Source organism: Phoca vitulina, unplaced genomic scaffold (assembly GCF_004348235.1).
Source record: "Phoca vitulina isolate PV1807 unplaced genomic scaffold, GSC_HSeal_1.0 scaffold2, whole genome shotgun sequence".
In the NCBI taxonomy this organism is placed as follows: Eukaryota; Metazoa; Chordata; class Mammalia; order Carnivora; family Phocidae; genus Phoca; species Phoca vitulina.
In genome coordinates this window covers 40,350,294-40,374,495 of record NW_022589705.1, presented here as the reverse complement: position 1 = coordinate 40,374,495, position 24,202 = coordinate 40,350,294, and the positions used below count along the sequence as shown (strand labels likewise).

Here is a 24,202-nt window from a genome sequence, read left to right as displayed (position 1 = left end):
CACTGTTAGAAATTAACCATTAGGAACTACGTAAAAGAGATGTAAGGCAAGTACTATATAAAGACCAAATAGATAAACACAGGTTTTATTTTTCTACAGAATTTACTGCAGGTTATCATGTAATGAAGACAAAAGCAGATCACTCTTAATGTGTCAAATTTGTTTAGTAATTTAAATAAAAACATAGGACTCCCATCACACAGATAATTCTAAATCTATTTTGAAAATCAAATCATCAGGAAGTATCTATCGGGAGACTATGTACCTACCTATCATATTATACCAAAAATAAGGCTGCTCTCTTCACAGAATATACGGATTATGAAGGCGGGGAAATCAGAGGGGAAGACGAACCATGAGAGACTATGGACTCTGAGAAACAAACTGAGGGTTCTAGAGGGGAAGGGGGTGAGGGAATGGGTTAGCCTGGTGATGGGTATTAAAGAGGGCACGTACTGAATGGAGCACTGGGTGTTATACGCAAACAGTGAATCATGGAACACTACATCAAAAACTAATGATGTAATGTATGGTGACTAACATAACATAATAAAATAAAATTTAAAAAAAAGGTGGCACTAAATGTACAATTAAAAAAAAGAATATATAGATAATGAGTAATCAACCATCAACACAGTGGATGTTCTAATATTGGGGAAATAGTGGAAAACTATTTGTTAAAAAACAAATTTCTCTGGACATTGTTTATCTTGCCCTTGCAAGAGACTTGTAGATCCAGATGAGATTAGCTTAGAAAAGGGGTCTTATTTAGTCCAGAAAATCTTCAGAGTCCAATACAGTTCTGAGCTAATCAGATACTAAAGAACCTTTACAAGGACAAGTAGGCTTGGAAATCACACAGCCTTATTTTGAATTAGCTTGTTTTAGTCAAAGGTATGGAATTAATGATCAAATACCAGGAATTTCTGTAACTCACCCAATGCCAAATGACTACTGACATTCTATTTCCTACTATGATGACTCCTTGATTAGAGGTAGGTGGGAGGCATAAAGAATATTGTGAGCTATAAAATAAATTGTACTCCAATGCCCACATCTCTAAAGGCAAATCTTGTTTTTTAATATAAGAAATTCACTGAATCAAATGAATGCTGATTAGAGCAAAGGTAGTGTAAGTAAAACTGGGACAGGAAACCTCCAATTGCATAGTAAATACATGAAAGAATTAATCATTCTAAGAGAAGAATCATTTTCCCCCTAGCCCCACTGCTATGGATGATATTTTCGTGAGCCTGGGCCACCTTCTCCAGTGAATACTGAGAACCTATTACAGGTCTCAACCAACCAATTTCCATTCCAGCTTGAAGGGCGGCTGCAAATTGCCTAAATTCCTCCTAAGTGAAAGAAAAAGGTCTTTTTGTAGAAGAACACGTCACTTAATTTTCAGAAAAATTTTCAGATCATGAGTCGGAACATAAACAGTTCCTTACACATATGTGGCTTTTGTCACTTGTCCAGAACTACAGAAAAAGTAGTTTTCTATAGAGTAACCTTAAGTCCAATTTGTCTGAGGCAGTGTCGGTTTACAAAAAACCTACTGTCCTGAAGCAATTACTAACAGTATCTCCTTTCTCTCTCAAAAGTGTCTTGCCTTGGAAAATAAATTACATCGCCCCCTAGTTATCTTGTAGTGACTAATCCTCAACATACCCATTCAGTCAGATAACAAAGTTTAACATCTACTGGAATTTTCAGTCTGCCTGACTAGGCAAACTGTATCGATGTTTAAGTTATCAAAATCAGAGTCACTTGTTTTCGTACCTTAGTTGATGAATAGAGAGCAACTCCAATTATACTAGATTCCTTTGCTATGGTGTCCCGTGGGTTTATTTCAATAGGACCTCTGCTGCCAACAACCTAGTATGAAAAACAACTTGTCTATAGTTAAAGATTACTGCAAAATAGTATTAAATTATGGTAAAGCTTCAAAGTGGTAAGAAGAAACCAAAATACTTACTATTACTCGTCCTCCATATGACAGAAGATTCAAATCATTACTAAGATTTACATTAGCTAACATTTCAATGATTACATCAATTCCTTTTTCACCAACAGATTTCTATGTAATAAAAAAAACGCAGAGTAAGATAAGAAAACAAGTAAAAAAAAAACAACTGTAAAACAGTTATCACAGTCCCATATATTACAGAAATGTGTTTCAAAAGACATAAAATGCTACATTTTTAAGACTAATATACAAATTTTAAATGATCTAATTATATAGTGTTGATGTAATTCCAAGGTACCAGTCACAACATTTAAAGTGGTAAAGATTTATACTTAGTAAATTTCAAGTGCTTCGACTCAACTTGACTATAAAATACTTTTTCCTCGGTTGAAAATTTTCTGTCTTCAAAATGTATTTTCACAGAGAAGCAAACAACAAATCCCAAATCCCAAAAAGGCTTACACTTTTGTTAAAAAACAAAAAACAAAAGAAGAAAATCATTGGCTGTTTGGTGTTGCCCAATTTTTTTGTGTGTGCATTCAATTTTGTCCCAAGTAGTTTACAATCAGCTTGGCATACTACTTTTCTTTTGGGTTTTCAGAGATGTTGGTTTGCAATATCCAAAACTGGCTCTTCTCTTAAGTAAGTTATACATATACACCTTATACTCATTTTATTTAACAAAAAAAATGAATACCTGTGTCAGGCATTGTTAAGTACTGGGAATTCAAAGATGGACACAGAGAACTCAAAACAAAGCTAGGGAGAAAGATGGAAACCTACCGCAATCATAGCTGTGATGGGATGGGCTAAGTGCTGCGTTAGTGGAAATAAACTACAGGTTATAGAGAAAAACAAAGCTATAACTCTGATCACCTGTAATGATCAGAGAAAGTTCAACAGAGATGAGAACCTGGGCCCTGAGGAATGAGCAGGAGCTCTTTAAGCAAATGGAAGGAAGAGGAGCCAGCAGAAGCTGCACCTGAGGCGGGAGAAAGAGAAAATAGAAGAGCTATGGACTGAGAGTCCGAGTCGGGATTAGAAAGTAGCCCAGAGGAGCTGGGGCACGTGTTTGGGAAGGCGGGGGGTGGGGAAGAGGTAGAGAGGCAACTGTCAACTATACCAGTATGGACTGGGAACACGTATCGAATGCCATGTTAAAGGAGCTAGACTTTTGGGAGGCAGGTGCTAATTTTTGTGCCAGACCCTGTTTTAGATACTGAAGGTGCAGCAGGGACCAAGAAAGACAAAAATTCCTATTCTCATGGAGCTTCCATTTTAGTTATTTCTGGAGATTTTTTTTTTTTTTAAAGGAGAACCAAGTAAGTCTGGAAAATGTGAAGACAGAAGGGGATATTAGGTCAGTTATAAATAACAGACAAAGCTGGAGAAGATGAGGACTAAACTAAGTCACAGCAGAGACAAGAACAAAGGGAGACATATTTGAAAGGCATGTCAGAATAGAAACTGACAGAGGGAGGTGGCAGACCTGATGGGCAGGAAGGAGAACAGTAATTAAAAGATAGGAATTAAAAATGAAACGTGGGTCTGTCTTGGGTGAGCAGATGAGTGGCCACGTCCAGCAGGCTGATGGCACGAAGGAAGGGAACGCAGGCCAGAGACAGTGCTGGAAATCAGCAGGATGTGGGCACAAACTGAAGCCATGGGTGTAGATGAGATTGATCAGGGGGAAGGTCTAGCACCAGGGAAGATATGAGACCAAGGGGAAAGCTAAGGAACAGCAACACCTAAGTAATACGAGGAGGAAGGGGACTGAAAATGAAGTCAGGGAAGTAAGAAGAGAACCAGCTGCCAGGAGATGTGATCAGGGTCAGCTGCTGCCAAAAAAATCACACAGTATGAAGGCTAAGCCAAAAGCAGCAGAGGGGTAATTAGGAGCTCACCGGTGACCTCTGACAAGCAAAATGTAGTGGAAGGTGCTGGGAGGTAAGGAAGTAAAAGGAGTAAGTACTCACTGCTTTTTCAAGAAGTGTGGTTGTAGAGGGGGTGGAGGGTTTGATAAAAGGTCAGAGGAATGATTTGGAGAATGAGAGAGACTTAAGCAGAAGGAGCTAGTGGAAGAGAAAGAAGCCACAAGACCTCAGGGTCTTAAAGTCAGATTTCTGCAAAACAAAAACATATTCTTAAATTAACTGGCCATTTTTCATCTTTGTAAATACTCTTGGATGATGGGAGCAGGAGTGAATATTCAATTAATTTTAGGTTTCCTAGACATATACAAAGGAGTACTTTTACTCAGTTTTTTGGCAATATGATTTAGTGCTAATAAATAAACTCTCACTCATATTTTCCTCAATTTGTTAATGACTGAGGTTACACAGTAATCAGTACCTGGAAAATTCTAAGTCTTTCTCAACATAAGCAAGTAATTTGAGGTTTAGCAAAGTAATCGGTATTTAGTAAATTTCTACTGTAGTACAAACAGAGAACTTCAGAATCTGCTTGAATTCTGCTCTAACAATGGAATATATGCAACAACTAACTAAAACCTACTTCACTGCTCTGGATGAGGTAATGATTATTCCTCCACGCCATCCAATTAAAAATAAACTTTTTTCCCTAGGCTAGACAGATCCAGTTTGTAATCTGTAGATACCTCACTTTTCACTAAAAAGTTACACCAACAGAAATTATATTAAGAAAACCTCGTGGTTGCCAGAGGCAGAGGGCTGGAAGTGGGTGAAATGGGTGAATGAGGTCAAAAGGTACAAACTTCCAGTTATAAAAAAAAAAAGTAAGTCACGGGGATGTAAAGTACAGCATGGCCAACACAACTGTTAATACCGTATCACAGATCTAAAAGTTGCTAACAGTAGATCTTAAAAGTTCTTATCAGAAGAAAAAAATTTTGTGACTATGTATGGTGATGGATGTTAGTGAGATTTACTGTGGTGATCACTTCACAATATCTACAAATATCAAAAAAAGTAAAAGGAGGGTGCCTGGATGGTGCAGTCATTTAAGTGTCTGACTCTTGGTTTCAGCTCAGGTTATGATCTCAGGGTCATGAGATCGAGGTCCATGTCCTGCTCCACACTCAGCATGGAGTGTGCTTGAGTTTCTCTGTCCCTCTCCCTCTACACCTCCCACTCCCCCCGCCATACTCGCTCTCTCTCTCTCTAAAATAAATAATAAATCCATCAATAGATGAATGGATAAAGAAGATGTGATATATATATTATATATTATATATATATATAATGGAATATTACTCAGCAATCAAAAATGAAATCTTGCCATTTGCAACGATGTGGATAGAACTAGAGGGTATTATGTTAAGCAAAGTAAGTCAGTCAGAGAAAGACAATTATATGATCTCACTCGTATGTGGAACTTAAGAAACAAGGCAGAGGATCATAGGGAAAGAGAGGAAAAAATAAAAGAAGACGAAATCAGAGAGGGAGACAAACCATAAGAGACTCTTAATCATAGGGAAAAAACTGAGGGTTGCTGGAGGGGAGAGGGGTAGAGGGATGGGGTAACCAGGTGAGGGACATTAAGGAGGGCATGTGATGTAATGAGCACTGGGTATTATATAAGACTGATGAATCAAAGACCTGTACCTCTGAAACCAATAATACACTATACGTTAACTGAATTTAAATGATTAAAAAAACCAAAAAAACCAAAACTAAATAAATGTTAAAAAAAAAAAGAACTCAGGGCTCTAAATACAAAGCTATGACTTTACTTAAAATGTGACTACATTAAAGAGTACCAATTTTTATAGCTATAAGACTCTGGAAAGGCTAGGTTTTATTTGATAAACATAAACAAGACAGATGAGAGTAAAGGTTTGAAAATTAGACATCTCTGCTTTTTAATTTATTAAAACTGTAAAACACATAGGCATAAAAAAAGAAGCAAACAACTTTAAGAGTGGTTGATAAGAAAAAAGAACTTACAAAAAAAGGAAGTCTCCCAAGAAATAAAATTTACTTTTATAAAACTGTAGAATAATTTTACCTTAATTTTATCAATATAATTGAGTTCTCTGTGATTGAACACTTCATGGGCTCCATTTTGCAAAACAATGTTTTGTCCTTCCTCAGTACCAGCTGTGCCCAAAACCTTTAAGCCATAAGCTCTGGCAATTTGGCATGCTGCTAGTCCAACCTGAAAAACAAAATATAAATGCCTAGTTTTAGATTCTTTGCATCCCTGCAAATATTTATTAAATATATGTAATAAACTTAAGGTTCTTCTAGGTCCTACCCTATCCTTAAGGAATTTCGAGTCTAAATGAAGAAATAAGAACAACAATAGCTAACTTTTATTGAGCATTTATAATGTGTCAGGTACCACTCAAAAGACTTTCCATCCATTGCTTTATTTTAGCCTCACAATAAGCCTAGGAGGTAGATATTATTATTGTCCATATTCCATAGATGAGAAAACTGAAGCTTATAAAATATAAGTAACTTGCCCAGGTCACAGAGGTGGGAACACGGCCAAATCACAGAGCTGGACCAATTCAGTCTGTAGAGCTTGAGCTTTTAACCACGGTATCAAAATGCTTACTATTAGCATCTACTTTGTGCAGAAGGTACGGGGTTTAAAGATATTCAAAACTTGTTCACTGACTTCATACTTTAACAGTACATATAAAATGCTAAATGACAAATGTGACACCATTTAAGTGGAAGAGATAGGTATATGAGCAAATTAATCCATTCATCCATATGATGACTATTTATTGAGTGTTTACTATGTGCTAGGCATGGTACTTCATGTAAGAAACTTATATTCTGAGAAAGGGGGAAAATAATTAACACACAAACAAATAAATGAATAAAGTACATTCAGAAAAGAAAAAGTGCTATGAAAAAAAACCTAGCCTATTGGAGATAGGGAGAGGGACTAGTGAGGTCACCAAGAAAGACCTGAGTGAAGTGAGGGATGAGCCGTGTGAATATCTGGAAAGCCTGGTGGAGAATGCTGTAGGCAGAATGGTTGTGACTCACCTGGTGACATGGGAATGAGCTTGGGGCATTCAAAGGACTGAAAGAGGGTCAACGTGGCTTGACGGCAGGGTACATGGGAGATAGCGCAAGATGCGGGCAGAGGGGCATGCAGGGCCTTGCAGGAATTCACTTTGAAAATGCTGAGCTGTATGTGCTCACTTAACTGAGGATGTGCAGTAATTAGCTAAATATGCATATGGACTTGGGAGCATCAGAGTTGGAAATATAAATTTGAGATTCATCACTTTATAGTTGGTATTTAAAGCCACGAATTGGGGGCGCCTGGGTGGCTCAGTCATTAAATGTCTGCCTTCAGCTCAGGTCATGATCCCAGGGTCCTGGGATCGAGCCCCGCATCGGGCTCCCTGCTCGGCGGGAAGCCTGCTTCTCCCTCTCCCACTCCCCCTGCTTTTGTTCCTGCTCTCGCTATCTCTCTCTGTCAAATAAATAAATAAAACCTTTAAAAAAAAAGTAAGAAAATAAAGCCACGGATTGCATGAAATCACTAGGTCACTAAATAAATGTACTTACGGTAAAGGAGAAATAAAAGCATATAAGGAATATAGATAAAAACAGTTATTTAAATTGCAATACTAGGAAATCTATGTTTGGTTACATGCCACATGAACAGTACAGGTAAGTGTCACATACATTTAGAGCAGGGCTTCTCAAACTTAGCACTACTGACATTTGGGGCTGGACAATTCTACGTTGCAGGGGCTATCCTGTGCTTTGAAGGATGTTTAGCAGCATGTCTGGTATTTATCTACTAGACAGCAGAACCCCTCCACCCAGTGACAACCAATAATGTCCCCAGACACTGCCCCAAATGTTCAAGGGGGAGGAAGGATGATGCCAAACCACCCCTCATTGATAACCAATGATTTAGAGGAAGGTAAAATCATTATGGATTGAAAAGAATTAAAATGAAAAATGATGATAGAAACTGATTAAAATTGTAACAGAATCACAGACTCCCAGGTCTGAAATAGACTTTAAAGATTGTATGGCATATGGGAGTGATGAGCCTGAACTCAGTTGGGTTTTGGCAGGGATTTATTTGATTTAACCAAAACAAACAAATGCCCAGGACTCACGGTCTCATGAGTCAGAGAGACATTCAATTCCACAAAATACTATGGAGTTAGCACTATTGATTTTTGCTACTTTAAAAAAAAAAAAGGCCTCTAATAAAACTACATCTAAAGATTTAATGCAAATATATCTCCTTCTGCTCTAAAGAGGCATTTAATAGCTATTCTGAAGGTACTGTTTATGCCCTTCTTGTCAACAATTATACCAGGAACAGTACTTCAATAGATTATATACCATTATGTGTCAATTATTGTTCTTCTATTTACTTTGCTGACACTAAAATAGGGCACTCCCCACCAACATATCTGGGTAACAGCTGTGTTCATAAATTCCACACCATTTTAAATACACAACATAATCCCAGAGGAATTTGAATTAAATGAGGACAGAAAGTACAAACAGAAGCAAGACAAAACCCAGTACTATTTCCCTCTAGTAGGGCGGGGAGGATCAGAAGCGCTTCTCACACCAGGCCACCAGCCTATCCCTGCCAGCCAAGGATTTAACAAACTCAGCCAGCTCAGAGAACAGTGTGGATTTTGCCTTAAAAAAAAAAAAAAAAAATTAAAAAAATCATGGTGAAGTGACTGGGCTTTTTACAAGAGGGTAAAGGGAATAAAAAGAGATTTTCTTTAAATTCTTCTCTGCCCTTCCTACTGAAACCTCTCCCTTTTATACAGAGCACCAGGTTAGCTCTCTGAAAGCCAAAGCAATTTAAATAAATGGAAGTTTGACAGATCCTTTAGTTATTTTGGGTTAAATTTAATTTAACCCAAAAATAGCCTCTTTGGTGAAGCTAAGCAATGGGAATTTTTGACAAGGCATATCTGTCATACTTTCTCAAGCCCCAAAAAGACAATCTTAGTCTTTTTAGTAAATACTCTGATCTGTGAAATCCTTCAGAATTGATCTATTTGAGGTAGACAGGAGGCTAAGTGTGGAACCTTGTGCTTCATCTATTTAAGGTAACAGAAACACAATGGGCTGAATGCTCTGTAGTCCCTGGCCACCTTTAGATTTTTAGGATGCCACTCATTATTCCAGAACAATGTGCCATTTGACAGGCTACTCCTTTCAACTACTCTGCGGAATACACAGTGCTCTGAAAGGGTTAACCAGCTTCCTCAAGGTGAGCCATCTAGCCCCAGGCCCTGTATTTTAAAAAACGTGAAATCTCATCTCCAAAATTTCTAAAGCCTCTACATGCAGGATAGAGGTCATGTGGATTTCTTGTTAAATTCCAACCTCAGAGCTCTAACTTTTCCTCTAAGCTCCTCAGAGGCAGATTGACAGCCGGTTTCTTGAAGAAGCTTCTGACAGCCTTGTGTTGGGTTATTTCACTGAAGGGCTTATTTTAAAGTTCTCAGTCCCTCCCCCCCCATTAGCATTTAAGCCATGGGTTGTGGTGTTAAGGACACAGCTGTACACCGTGCATTCCATGAATGTCCTCAAAGCGCAGCAGGCAAGCAGTGGAAGGGTCTGAGAATTCTCAGTGTGGCTTTGCAGTGCTGTCTGGGGCAACACAGGTAAAGCTTTAATGAGCCTTAGTTTCCTTAGCTAAGGGAATATGGAATTAATATTAACTTTAAAAAACTGTTTAAAATTCCAAATAAATACTCTTACAACATATGCTACTTGAAGGCAAAAACAAAGCCAGTTTATTTTGGTCTGCACCTGACACAGGTGGAAAACCTAATACAGACATTTTTAATGGGGTGATCTGCTGAATGTATTAACCAAGAAATGCTAAACTAATGACAAGGAATCACCTTCAGAAGACAGCATTTAAAGAAGCTTTACTACAAAAAGGAATATATGTACTGACTACAAGTATTGACCATATTTATTAACATGGCTTTTAAAAATGACTGAAAAGAAATATAATGTGAAACCCACACACATAAGCTCCTTTAAACATAAACTTAAAAATAAAGAAATACTTACTCCTCCGCTAGCCCCATGAACCAGCACACTTTCTCCAGCTTTCACACGGGCACTGCAAAACAAGACAAGGGTTCATCACCTCACGTTGAAGGTAATGAAGCTCAGGTGTTTGTCATTCTTCTTAAGGAAATTCTACCCTCAGTTCAGCTAACGCGTCCCCAAACAGGAAACTCATTCTGCTCTACAGCCCAAAATATTCTCCAAGCTTCACAGGATCAAATGAGGGTTCTACAGGGCCATAGACGAAAGAAAACATGAAATTCATTTGTTCGTTCAACAAACGTTTAATGGGAACCTATTATGTGCCAGGCACGGTGCTGGGTGCTGGTAGCACATCAGGGTGCTACCTTCCTTCTGGGAGGCTACAGTCTTTGGAGGCACGTGAAGTGAAAGAGCTGAACCTAGAGGAACGGGAGTCTCTCGTTCATTCCTACAGAAAGTGTCTCAAAACAGGCTTATGATAGCCCAGTCTCGGTTCTGTGACCCAGGGTAACGCCCAAGAAAACGCAGAAGTTAGATGATTTAAAGATTTTATTTATTTATTTGACAGAGAGAGACACAGCGAGAGCAGGAACACAAGCAGGGGGAGTGGGAGAGGGAGAAGCAGGCTTCCCGCCGAGCAGGGAGCCTGATGCGGGGCTCGATCCCAGGACCCTGGGATCATGACCTGAGCCGAAGGCAGACGCTTAACGACTGAGCCACTCAGGCGCCCCGAAGTTAGATGATTTAAGAAAACATTTTCCTTCTCTATGCCTTTGAACATCAGGTCGTGCAGCCTCTAAGCCCACATTTCAGAGAGCAATGCTGAATCAGCAGCGGTACGAGGGTAAGAAATACGATCAATCCTGTCACAAAGGTTTCCATGTCACACCAAAAAATGTCTAGATCCTCCGGTAAGATGACATATTCTTTCTACTTCTGGTTCATCTGACTACTTTTCCATTATACCGAAAATAAGGTACATGCAGCAAGACAGACAGGAGATGCTTTATTATTCCAGATGGACAAGTGCCAATGTCCCAATCCAGCAGCTGTTCTGTGATCCAGATCGGACTCTCGGGGAGGATCTCTTACTTCCTAAAATACTGGGGGTGGCCCCACTGTACAGACGTTATGTTCAATCTGGGAGTAAGAACACAATGACCCAGAGTCATGCTCAAGGCTGTGTGCCAAGAGCTGACAAATAGCAATCACGAGCAGTAAATGAAGCTTCTTCCAATACTCTTGTTTAGAGATAAGGGGACTGAGGGCAGTGAGTTAAATGGAGAGTCTAAATGATAAACTATTACCAAACACTTTGACATTTTAAAAAGTAAAATATGAATGTAAGGGAATAGGATTACTGATGTCATACTATGGCATATGAAATACTTTTCCCAGTAATGGTTCTTTTAAGAATCTTACAAACAACCCCTCAAACACTAAGAGCACATTCTCCTAAACCACTGGGCCTGGGGTGGGCGGTGAAAAAGCAAGCTAACCCTCTCTCGGACCCCACTGCTATGATCCTTCTACCCTTGCACAGAGTCATTGTGATGGTTAATTTTATGTGTCAGCTTGGCTGGGCCATGGGGCCAGAATTTGATTAAACATTATTCTGGATGTCTCTGTGGAGGGCCTCATCCAATCAGCTGAAGGCCTTAAAAGAACAAAAACTGACTTCTGGAACAAGAAGTGATTTTGCCAGTAGACTGCCTTTGAACTCAAACTGCAACTCTTTCCTGGGTCTCCAGCCTGCCAGTTTACCCTATCAGACTTTAAACTCACCAAGCCTCCACAAATCAATCTCTCTCTCTGTATATGTATGTATGTATGTAATACGTACATATGTACATACACATTCTGTTGTTCTGTTCCTCTGGACAACCCTGACTAATACAGTCAGCTCCCCTGGGGGCTCATGGCAGGGGCTCGAGCCTTGGCCTGGCCTTCCATGCTGTTGTTCCAGACTTCCTCCCAGTCACTGAAGATTAGTACCTGGCACATTAGTACCTGGCTTTCTCTTCCACGCCAAAGCCGGCCCTAATCTAAAAGATTTCAACATTCTCTGGGAAGAAAATCTTGAATTGCAATTCCTGAATTCTCCCCTTTAGCCACTCTCTCCCAAGGCGGAACCTGGTAACCACCCCCAAACACTCTACTAGAGAAATATCAGACCCTAATAACCAGTGTTATGACAGTAATTTCCTATCCTAATTCTGTAAGCCCATATTCTCTCAAAATCTTTTCTCCAACTTCCCAGAGATTACCATCTCTGGATTGCTCAATTTCTGCCTACTTGTTGCTCCTGGCCCCATTTCCTGCACTAGCCAGCCGGGACCCCATAGCAGGTTATGCCGGCTCCTCTCTCTTCCTCTCCTGTGCTCTCATTTCCATCATGCTACTCCATTCTGTCACTAACACTCCAGCCCTGGATTAATGTTAAAATCCAACTTCCTTGATAATCTACCCAAATGGCGAAGTACTATTTAAAAAAAAAAAAAAAAAAAAAGATCACGTGACCATGCATTTTGGTGCCACTTCCGTTCTGATTCTCGAAAGATTACTTTGCCTCCCATTTAATTATGAAAAATGAGGCAATCTCATATGAGTTCCTTCAACACTCCACCTCCCTACCCACACATTTTTCCATAGTTATACCATCTTTACCTCTTCTGGGTTTAGCAGACGAGATGTCCTTTAATATCTGAGGCCAATCTCTCCACACGTCCTACTTCTTTCCATCCCACCATCTGCCACTCCACCCTCTCTTCCAAACCTTCCATCGCTCCCTCTGCTAGATCCTTCCTCAGCTATAAACATATTCAGCTCCCATCCAACCTTTTGTCCCCACAAACTCCCGAGTACTCTTCTACTTCCTCCTCCTTATCTCCATTCAAGGAACCCAATTCCACCTCCTTCCTCAGCCCACTCAATCAAGCTTCTGTCCCGCCGCTCTACTGGGAAAGTGACCTGGACTCAAGTCACCAATCACCTCCTAATTGCTAATCCTAACTGTTCTTTTTTTTTCCAAACACACCTCACTGCTGCATTTGACAGCTAGCTTCCCTTCTTAGTAGCAACATCAACCACTGCCCCTAACACCACCAACACCAAAAGAGTACTTACTCTGTGCCAGGGTCTGCACTGAGATTCACAGGTATGACTTCACTGAATTCTCACCACACCCCTAGGAAGGAGGTGCTATTAATATTCATGTTTTTCAAACCACTAAACTACAGCTGAGACAGGGAAGTAACTGGACCACGGTCATATGGCTGGTAGTAGGAGAAGACAGTCCAGTAACAAGTCTTTCTGTCTTCAAGGACCATGAACTTAACAGGTGTTTAACAGACACCATGACCTTGGCCTTGGCAAACGCTCCCTTTGGTCTCTTAGGACTCTGTCCCCTACCTCTGACTATACTCCTCCATGCTGATTTTCTCTAACTTTCTATTCTCACTCCACTGTTCTTCACTCCCTGAAGGCTTTCAGTCACTTTCATCTTGTCAACTCCCACCCACAGGCTGATAACCCCATGTTGACATCTTTACCCTTCAGTCTTCAGATTCTTTCACACAACAGGTTGCTGGTCTTTTCCATCATGATGCCTATCTTGGTTTCAAGTCCAAAACTGGACCAAGCTTCCCTTTGAAACTTTTTCCTTCTTTTCTCTGTCATAGTTAAACATTTACCAACCTAAAGAGCTAGAAGTATCCGTAAGTTCATCTTCTCTCTCATTCTCCACATGCAAACAGTCACCAAACACACCTGATTTTACCCTCTAATAGTTGTCCTTTCCCTTCCACCTTTTCTACCATGGCTTTTGCTCTGGCCCTTAGGTATTTTGCCTAAAGGATACTCGTATAAGACCCACCCATCTCTTTCTCCACTCCTGTCATCAAATCCACCCTTCACATACTGATAGGTGATCTTAATAAAACACTCATATAACAGTATCACTCTCCTGAATAGAACATTTCATGACCCCAATCCCTTACGGAACAGTGTGCGAGCTCTATCATCTTGCTTTTTACAATCTGAAACCTACCTATTTCATGTGACAGCTAATATTTATTAAAAGATTACTATATTCCAACCTAATTCTATGCCACTCTTTGCCTTGTAATCTTCTATCCAACAAAACCAAATTGCTATAGCTCTCCTTAAATATCATGATTCTCCCCCCCGACACCAGGCTATTCCCATTGTCTAGAATTTCCTCTCCCCTCCCCGCTATCCTTCCCCAAGATAACTCCCTGATTAAAGTACATATTTTCAGAGGGGCGCCTGGCTGGCTCAGTTGGTGGAGCATGTGACTCTTGATCTTGGGGTTGTGAGTTCAAGCCCCATGTTGGCTACAGAGATTACTTAAAAATCAAATCTTTAAAAAAAAAATTATATATATATATCTATACCTATATATGTGTGTATATATATATATATATATATATATATGTATATATATATAAAAATTGTCAGATCCCAGCCATGGAAACTGACCAGTGGGTCTAGGGTAGGGCCCTACATGGTATTTTTAAATTGCAGCAATTAGTTTCTAGGGCTGGATAACAAGATTTTTTGAACCATGACTTTAAAATAATCCAAGCCTCACATCTTGGCAGGAAGCCCTATTTCATCACCACTGTTACATCCCTTATGATCCCATAAATCCCTATGCACACCTACACCACTGTACTTTCCACATTATACATCAATATTATAACTCTTATGTCTGTCTCTCTTACTAGACTGTCAGCATCTTAAAGACAAAGACAGCATTTTGCTCTTCTTTGTATCCCCAGTGATTAAAATAATCTTCCAAATTAGCACAGTTTCCACTCCATAAGTGCTTAATGGTAACTAAATAGTAACCGCACAGGAGAGAGACGGATGCGTGATAGGAAGGCAGGCGCTACCGGCTCTATGGCCGACCGTGTGTGTCGTTACCTGTGCAGCAGAGCTCGGTACGCAGTAAAATATGGAATACCGATGGCAGCTCCTTGCTGGAAGTCCAGTGTTTCTGGCAGTGTGTAAACACTGTGATCTGCTGCGAGCGCATACTCGGCGTAGCCCCCAGAGATGGTGCTGGTAGTGAAAACTCTGTCACCTTTCTAGGGAAAGCAATAAACTGATAAATGCACCAGGGATTAAAAATGATGTCAATGGGTATAATTCTTTACAATGCAATTTTTATAACAACAAATAAGTATTTATGTATTGTTTTCTACATCTTAGGGTCTCATAAAACTATCTTCAGCATATTGAACATTTTTAAAGGTTTTATTAATAGAAACCAAGAAGAAGAAAACTTAAGGAAAATAGGAAAAAAAAAAGGAAAGGAAAGGAAAGAGAACTTCCAGAATGGTATAATGAGAAGACAACTAACCTTTATCGCCTTTATCGAGAGAGCTTACTGTGCAAGACACTGTATTAGGAGTCTAATGATATTGTCTAATTTGATCTTCTCAAGAGCCTATGAGGTAAGTACTTTTCTTATCACCACTTTAGATTAATTCCACTATACAAATGAGGAAATTGAGGGACAAAGAAGTTCAATAATTTGCTCAGATTAAGCAGTTAGTAAATGACAGTTAATACAACTATTTTTTTCTCCGAAATACTAGGAAGAAGAAACAAATAAAATGTAAGGTTTCTTCCACACACCAAATACGTGTTCTAAATCCATCCCCTGGGTTTCTTCACCCCTGCATTCTTTCCCTCATTTTTTATGCATACACCAAGAGCAGGAAACTATGGCTGAATCCTGACAGCAAGATGAGCTGGGACAGGCTTCTTCACTTGTTACAGCATCAGAAACACAGTAAACTCTCCGGAAACTCTGCTGGGTCCTTGCTATTGAAAAGCAGATGCATAACTGAGAGTGAGGTAAGGCACGATGCAAGACTTAGAGCCTGCCCAATGTGACCCGCATGCCAGGGAAATCAGACTGTCTACTACAAACACCTGCCCGAACTCTTCTTTCTTGAAAAAAATTAAATATTCCTTGGAATAAGCAAAATATTAAGGCAAGAACTTTCAGGATTATTCAATTGCCCCCCCCCCCCAGAAAAAGATCTAAAAAAGTAATAGCACTATGTTGTAGAATAGAAACAAAAAAAGATTCAAAAGGCATCCAACCAGCAGTCAAAGACTCATCCCTGCTTAACAGTGCCATGTGCAAACGGTCAAATATGACTGTGTTAAGATTAATCCTGCTTTAATAGCTTAAAAAGATGTTGCACAGATTGCAATATAATTCAAACATGTTCTAAGAATTCATTATGGAAAGCAGGACTTTGAGTTCTGTGATGGATATTAATAACAAAACAACTTCCCCCATTGAAAGCATCCTAAACCCTAGGAAGAGAGAAAAGGAAAGGATAGGAATAACTACAATGCAAGAAAACATGATGAACCATCAAAGATAAGTAACCAGGAAAAGAAAGGAATTATTTCTAAGTTGAAGGAATCAAAAATAGCTTCACTGAGAAGCCAATATTTAAGGTAGGTCTTGAGGAATTGGACAAGATTTTGAAAACTAGAACTGACAAGAGTCATTATGAGTGAAGGGAACAAAGTAAACAAAGGAACAGTGGCAGGAATAAATGCTGAGAAACCGCTAGCATTTGTGCCCAATGAGTAAGTAGTCGAATATATGGAAGGTAATAGTTTCAGAGATAAAATGAAAAGGAACTAAAGCTGGAGGGTAAAAGCCCCCGCACCTATGTTTGTAAGTTTCAGTTTCATTCTGCCAAGCAGAAGAACCAATATGAGCAAAGACAGAGAAGGAAGAGCGTGGGGTATGCACCTTATTAGACAGCACAGGTCCACAGCTTGGTGGAAAATTCTAAGATGTCACATGTGATCCTGGAAACCGTGGGGTCATCGTGAAGAAGGCACAGAATGCCAAAGTGTAAAGAGGACTGAGAACACTGGGCAACACTGAAATTTGAGGAGCATCCCGAGAAAAAGCAGCTTGAAAAACAATGCCTAGGAGGAAGTGGGGAAGAGGACAGGAAAAATGATGTCATAGAAGCTGAAGAAAAAAAAAAAAATTTTTTTTAAGAAAAAGCGGCTGAGAGTGTCAAATGTCACCATGAAGTCAAGAGAGATAATGACATAAAAGGGCCCATTAACTCCAGCAATCGAGAGGCCATTAGTGACATTAGCAAGAATGTTTCCGTGGAGCTATGGGGGCAGAAGCCAGACCGCCACAGGCTGAGGAGAGCAACGCTGTAGGAATCGGACGGTCTTCCTGTGCAGAGGCCACGTTAACCTTCTCTGTCTCAGTCCAATTTTGGTAAATGTGCTGCCAAAGTGGAGCAGGTCAAGGAATTATGAGGAAAGATGCTAGAACATGAATACACTATCCATGTTTTAGATTCCTTTTGGCATATAAATAACAAAAGCCCCGATCGTAACATTTTTATTGACTCAGTCACCTTGATCTGAGGCAGAGCTCTAAAAATGTATAGTTGACCTGGCATTTTTTTCATCTTTTACTTATTATTCAAAAGAATTGGCCTTCCCTTTATCTTATGAAACTAAATTTATAAAAGGAATCAAACATTATGTTGGTTTGTGTATTACTGAGACTTAGGAAATAGTATAATTTCCTTGCCTATTTTCTGTCCTTACATATTTCTGCTACATCAAAAGGATCACAGTTGAATTCTGTGAGGATGTGAAGATACAGAATTTACCCAGCACTTGTCCCCAACAATGGAAACAAGGAAGACCTCCAGATAAAAGGCAATCTCTTTTTTGAATAGAGGAGTCCCCCAAGTGGCAGAAATTGTGTAATGGGGCCTTTCATTTTTTTTAAGTTTTTATTTAAATTCCAGTTCGTTAACAGACAGTGTAATATTAGTTTCAGGTGTACAATCTAGTGATTCAACACTTCCATACAACACCCAGTGCTCATCACAGCAAGTGCACTCCTTAATCTGTAACGGGGCCTTTTAAAGACTTAAATAACAACACATTTTAAAAGCCATGTTAAAAAATTTGAAAAAAAATATTAAGCCAAAATGGAAATAATTTAAAATGTAATACCTTGAAAGTGGATACATTATCTCCAACGGCTTCTATTACGCCAGCCACATCTGAACCAGGAGTATAGGGTAAGAGTTGTTTTCTGCTGTAAGTACCAGAACGAATATACGTTTCCACTGGGTTTACACCACATGCGTGGACTTTGATCAGAACCTGCAATGACAACATATTTTCGTTCACACGGAACATTTAGGCATTCATTCAGCGTTATGCTAGGACTCCACTGATTATGGGAATTATAAAAATGGAGGCGAAAACCTCACCTTCAACGGACTCACATTAGTTTTGCAAACCAACATATACATAAAAAAGATAAGACAGAAAGGCTTATTATGTGCTATATTAAGAACATTTTGGGAAAATAGTAGTGGAAGTACTTGAGAGGATGTGTGGCACAAACCTCTATGGGCTCATCAAATCTAATTCTTCCTCCTCCTGGGTACATAGGAAGAATATTATTTCTTGGTGCCTTATGATTGAGTTTTAGCCAACAGAAAGTGAACAACAGTGATCAGAGTCACTGTCAGGGCCATTAAAGATGTTCTAGGCAATCCACACTGTGCCTCCACCCTTTTAAAGAAGTGACCCCAGAAGACAGAGGTGTTGAAGGTGGCAGAGCCACATGATGGAAGAAGGCTAGGTCCACAAATCACTCTTTGAGAGTTACCCACCGACGTTTGAGAATTCTGAAATTTAGTGAATGAGAAGTAATTTTCTATTGTTGAACCACTGAGATTTTGAGGTTACATCTACCACAGAAGCTAATTTTACCTTACTTAATATATAATGATTACTTTTGCTGTAGGAGTAAGAGAAGGCCTTACAAAGAAAGTGGTATTTGAGCTAGGCCCTAAAAGGAGAGTAGATATTCTTTCAGAATGGGAGAAAAGGATATCTCAGGTAGAAGGAATAGTATGAGAAGGAATAAAAGGGCCTCTTGGGGAAACCAGATAATGCTGCTTGTTACAGCACAGTCTATTGAAAAGGAACAATACGAAATGAATCTCTAAAGTTAGGTTATGGCCAAATTGTAAAAACTCTCAGGAGGTTCAAGGTTCGTTAAGGAAATGAGACTTGGGAGTCATGGAAGGTGCGGTAATAAAGATACATAATTTTTAATGAGAAAGTATATCGTTAAAGTCACCGGAAATGATTAAACTCTTCATTTAAATTCTCTTAAATCACATATAGAAGGGCATGTATGCAGAAGAAAATCATTTTCCTACTGTGCACAAAATAGAAATCACGAAAAGTGTGTAACAGAATAACTTGTTCAAAACTACTTATGACTCCATGCAGAAAAATTCAATTATTGCACTGCACAGATGATCCTCAACCTCAAAAATGTTCTTATAGCAAGATATTTTTCCTTTTTATAGATCTACCTCACTGTTATAACTATGCTCTCTTTGTCAGAGCTCACATATATCATCAGTATAAACTTTGTCCTAATTCAATGTCTCTACGAATTATTGTGAGTCTGCTTCTTTCGAACATTAACCTGATGTGCTGGAGACTCACACTCAGTGTAATTACTGCCTGTTTTTATGTAATTATTTCCACCTGATGGTCTTTTGGAATTGGTACTGCAATATCCGACTGGAGTTTCAGCACTTCTGGTCCACCAAATTCAAAAACTCGAATCGCTCTCATCAACTTCTGTCCAGTCGCCATGGTGATCTAGACACCAAGAAAAAAAATAATGTTCTGTCATATGGTATCTAGGCTATATCACTATGTTTTTTCCCCTGGAGGAGGCAGATCAAACAATTTTTCAAACAACAATTTAAATCATGAGCTTACACAGATCTCATTTCATGTTTAAGGGCCTTTCATCTTACAAATCCTTCAGCTACAAAGCAAAATACTTGATACTACTTCCTGTAGGGATTCAGTGCCTTCCACAAGGGAATCAAACATGCAAACAAAAACATCTGGCTAGACATAGCATGATACAGTATCTTAGGTTTCTTTTTGTGCAAGTTTGTGCTGCCACATCTTAGAAATTTGTTAAGTTTTATTAACATTAGAGAAATAGACCTATTAGATTATGAAATACTTCAAATATAGAGAGAAACATAAAGAATATAATGAACACATTTACCTGCCACCCTGCTTTAATAAATCTTAACATCTTAAAAACCTAGAACATTATAGATATAACTGAAGCCTTCTGTACCCATCCCCAAGCCCTTTTCTGGCCCACACTTTTAAGAGGTGATTATTACCATAAACTCAGAGCTCATCATTCCCATGCATGATGTCATATCACTACTTCATTCAACAATATGTGCCATGTGTTGCATGTTCTCAAACTTTAGATTGGATCATACTGTACTTAATTCTGCAACTTGCTTTTTCTTCTCAACATTAAGTTTTTGAGATTTATCAATGGTGAACACTTAGCTTTATGAAGTTCATTCATTTTAACAAAAGAGGAAAACATTAAAAACTAAAAACACTGCTTTGTATGTAATCTTTTATAAATTACAAGGGTCATTTACAGTTAACCTTTCTGTCCTCAAATACAAGGGGGCAGAAGCAGGCAGAAGACATAAACCTAAGGTCACTGTAGAGCAGCTGGGCAGTCCCTGAGGGTGCCACCTGTGTGGTGTGAGGACTGGGAAAAGGCAGCTCACCCCATACCTGCCAACAGTCTCACTACTGAATTTCGATCTAGCTCTTCACTCAGGCTGGGTATTTCTTAGACAAGAAAGTGAAAGTATAAAGACAGTAAAACAGAAACAACAACAACAACAAAACCAAGGTTGCCCAGCTCAGAGTTTTTCATTCTGGAAATAAGAACACAGCTTTCTTTTCCCTTTTTGTTGCCAGCATGGTGTTACGGAAAGAGTACGGGTTTTGGAATCTGACAGCTTTCAGTATGAATTCCGGCTCTATCATTTACTAGCCAAATGGCCTTGGGCAAGGCAGTCAACTTTGTTGAGCTTCTTCATCTGAAAACTGGGCTCCCACTCAGGGTTACTGTGCTAGAGACAGAGCAAGCAACAAGCATTGAACCTGGCAAATGTTCACTCCTATATATAGTAGATATCATGATTCCCTTCCCATCTCTTTTCTCCTTTTCAATTTCTTATTCATTAAAATACTCTTGATTCTATAATTCCATAATCACTTTTGATTTTACATAACAATATTTACAGGACTCAGATTATAAAAACAAGACCTTGGCCTCAAAGGATTCAGTCTGGAGAATCATTTAAACTAAACATTAATATCAAATATTGGTTGTTATTCATTCAACATGTATTTTTTGAACATTAACTGTAAGCGAGGCCCTGTGCTAACCCCAGAGAACACAAAGGGCAAAGAGAAAATGCCCCAGCCCCTCTCCTAGCTCCTGTTCACTCTGTGCTCTCATTCTTTCACACAGCTACACACACCACGTTAAGATCTGCAGCTCCTTTTCCACTTTCTACCTACTTCCTACCTATTTATTTCTTTCAAGCACTTGCATCTACCTTTTCACCAACAGACATCATTATTATCCTCAAAGAACTGTAGTGGTAATGAAAGCAAAATTATCCCAAAATAGGATCTGTCAAAATTATCTAACACATACATTTCCCCCTACATTTTGATATCTGCTAAGTTGGGAGAAAAGAACAAAGGAAGGAGGATTCTCATCCTTAATACTGGATTTAGAAGACCCTGCTGCCTTGCCTAGTACTACCATCTTCTCCTACCGAGCGTGTAAGGAGACCAGGTATAACCTCGACAGCGCCGTCTTCTACTTTGCTTCTGTCCATCTTATTTCCCACTGAGCCTTTGCCACTATGATCGATCAGGCTTCAATCTGTACAAACTGCCTTTGAAAACCCCCTCAACTACCCATAGGATCATCATCTGCTTCATAATACATAACACATAAGGTGATATGTCAAAAGGAATAATAAAAAGAAATAATACAACACACAAATTGTAATTATAATTCTTAAACCCCTAATACCTGATTTCTTCGAAAAAGCACATCTTTTATGTCCATTGGTATAATTATTTTCACAATAGGTAGAAAAGCAACCATTTAATTGTATGCAGAAATGGAAATAAAATCACCATCCATGTTATGGATGAGAAAACATCCCAAGAGGGTAAGAGACTCACCAGGGTCACACAGAAGCAGAGCTAGAATCCAAGTCCTCCATCTTAAATGTTGATTGGTGATGTACCCTTATTGTACAATTCTTTTCATCTTACCCTTTGAAATGTTGGCACAGAAGATCCTTTAACTTCTTAAAAATATACTTTATAATGATGAGACAGGCTGAGCTAGAAATCTGAAATTCAACTAACTTGCAGGTAGGATTACATATTTTATGATTAAGGCACCTGCTCAGAGTGTGAAATTTTCCAAATGTCTGTAAGTTAGGGGGATGCAGTAGTGATACACAGGACAAGATTCTATTAGGAAAACTAATAATTTCCTTATCTGTAAAATGGGGCCAGTACTCCCTAGCATAGGATCCTTGTGAAGATTAACTGCAACAGCGCAGGGTGTGAGTGCTTCACAGCATGCCCAGCATGCAATACGCTCTATTATTCAGACTAAATCATTTGTGTGTCAGCAGGCCTGCCACCTTGCTAGTGTTTTTAAATAGATTTTTCTATTTATCAAGTATAAACTTTAAATTAGAGGACCTGGTTTAATTTTTGGTTGTACTTTTGACCTATAAAAAGTTGCCAAGCATACTTTGGAAATCTAGGAAACACAGAATTTAAAATTCCTCCTCAAACAGTGATCTTCTCTATGCTCTGTTTCAATCTGTTTGGTTTAAATAAAAACTAAAGGGACAGGGAAAATGTTAGAACTATATTTCAATATAGAATGAAGAAATCAAGTCACAAAGGCAGAGCAAGGGCACTTATGAGAGAAGAGCATAAGTAAAATTAAATAAGAATTTCTAGCAAGACATAAAAAAATAAGAACTTGGAAAGAGAATCATCATTACGAAATGTGCTGCTGTTGATCAAGAATGACTCACGTAAGCCTTTTTTTTTTGGCCTTAAGCCAGAAATGTAAAAAAACCAAAAAATTAAAAGTAGCCTAAGAAAAGTCTCTTCCTGGCTGGGTGACCTTGTCAGGTTACTTCCCTGGTCTGGATCTCGGTGCCCACTTCTGATAAGAGGGGGTGGTGGAGGAGGAGATGAACAGATAATTCTAAACCCCTCCAGGTTCTTGGATGTAAAGACTGGGTGGAACTAGGCCGGCAGCGCTCCCTGCTCGGGAAGAGCTCAGTGGAATTCGCTGACGCTGACCGGACTTAACATGTAGCGTGCCAGTGGTTTCAGTGGGAATCGCACAACTTTTCCGCTACCAGTCCCAACTTGAGCCTTTAAATAGTTCAAACATGAACGCATTCTCTGGTCCCTGTGATAAGCCTCATCTTGGAACTAAGTGAGCATTTAACGATGTGTTTACGCGGTGTTTTGTAATTTTTTTTTTCCTTTGAAAATTATTCTAGGTGGGGGTCACCGGGGTGGGTGGGTGGGGGTGTCAAAGAAACTAGGCATTTCTCTCCAAAAGTAAGACAGCACCTCTGATGGCAGAGGCGACTTAAGACCGGGCGGGTGGAGCTCCAGAGCCCCGCAGCCGCGGGAACGGCAGAGGAGAAGCCTGTTCCCCGCGGGGCTGTGCGCAGGGCCCGCGGCCGACGCCGGCTGCAGCAGGAATGCCCAAGCGCAGGCCTGGCGGCGGGAGCGGAGCCCGCGGAGCCCGCGGAGCCCGCGGCGGCCTGCGGGGTGCAGCCGAAACGCAGATCTCACTGGAGACCAGGGCTGGGAGCTCGCGGCCCGCAAGTGAAAGTCCCTGCGTGATTTACGGATGAGGAATGAGCAGCCCCTAGAGGGAAAGGTCTTCGGCCACGAGCTCCTTCTTCACATTCTCCAGGACAGAACGCGGCACAAGAGCGCGACCCCAATCAAACGCAGCTCCCTTGTGGACGAGCGGCGGGGAGATCCGCTGCCTGAACAACTAAACGGGACTTTCTTTAAAACCACTTACCCGGTTCTAGAGTGGGGAAGCAAAACCTGCGAAGGCTCACTCAGATTCCACAGAAAAGGGGACGGACCTGGGCGTCTTCTATACTTGCTGTCTCCGCCTCGCCCGCGCGTCTCTCCCCGCCCTCAGGGGAGGGCACGACACGCTCCCGAA

General features: G+C 39.8%; 1 protein-coding gene across 1 annotated transcript; it reads right to left on the bottom strand.

Moving 5' to 3' along the window:
• Positions 1-683: 683 nt before the first annotated feature.
• CRYZ (crystallin zeta) lies at positions 684-24,160 on the bottom strand. The gene is made up of 9 exons (XM_032425980.1): positions 24,053-24,160; positions 19,594-19,710; positions 18,031-18,183; positions 14,923-15,086; positions 9,994-10,045; positions 5,957-6,106; positions 1,979-2,080; positions 1,783-1,878; positions 684-1,355 (listed from the first exon to the last, which is right to left on the bottom strand). Exons 2-9 carry the CDS (start codon positions 19,702-19,704, stop codon positions 1,191-1,193), a joined length of 993 nt encoding a protein of 330 aa, XP_032281871.1. The 5' UTR covers positions 19,705-19,710; positions 24,053-24,160; the 3' UTR covers positions 684-1,190.
• Positions 24,161-24,202: the final 42 nt, after the last annotated feature.

Excerpts from the sequence above, each read along its gene's own strand:
- CRYZ (XM_032425980.1), bottom strand. The coding sequence starts at position 19,704 with ATGGCGACTGGACAGAAGTTGATGAGAGCGATTCGAGTTTTTGAATTT. Across the intron at positions 6,107-9,993 it reads TTCATGGGGCTAGCGGAGGA|GTTGGACTAGCAGCATGCCA; the intron begins GTAAGTATTTCT and ends TTTGTTTTTCAG. Across the intron at positions 2,081-5,956 it reads ATTATATTGATAAAATTAAG|AAATCTGTTGGTGAAAAAGG; the intron begins GTAAAATTATTC and ends TTTATTACATAG.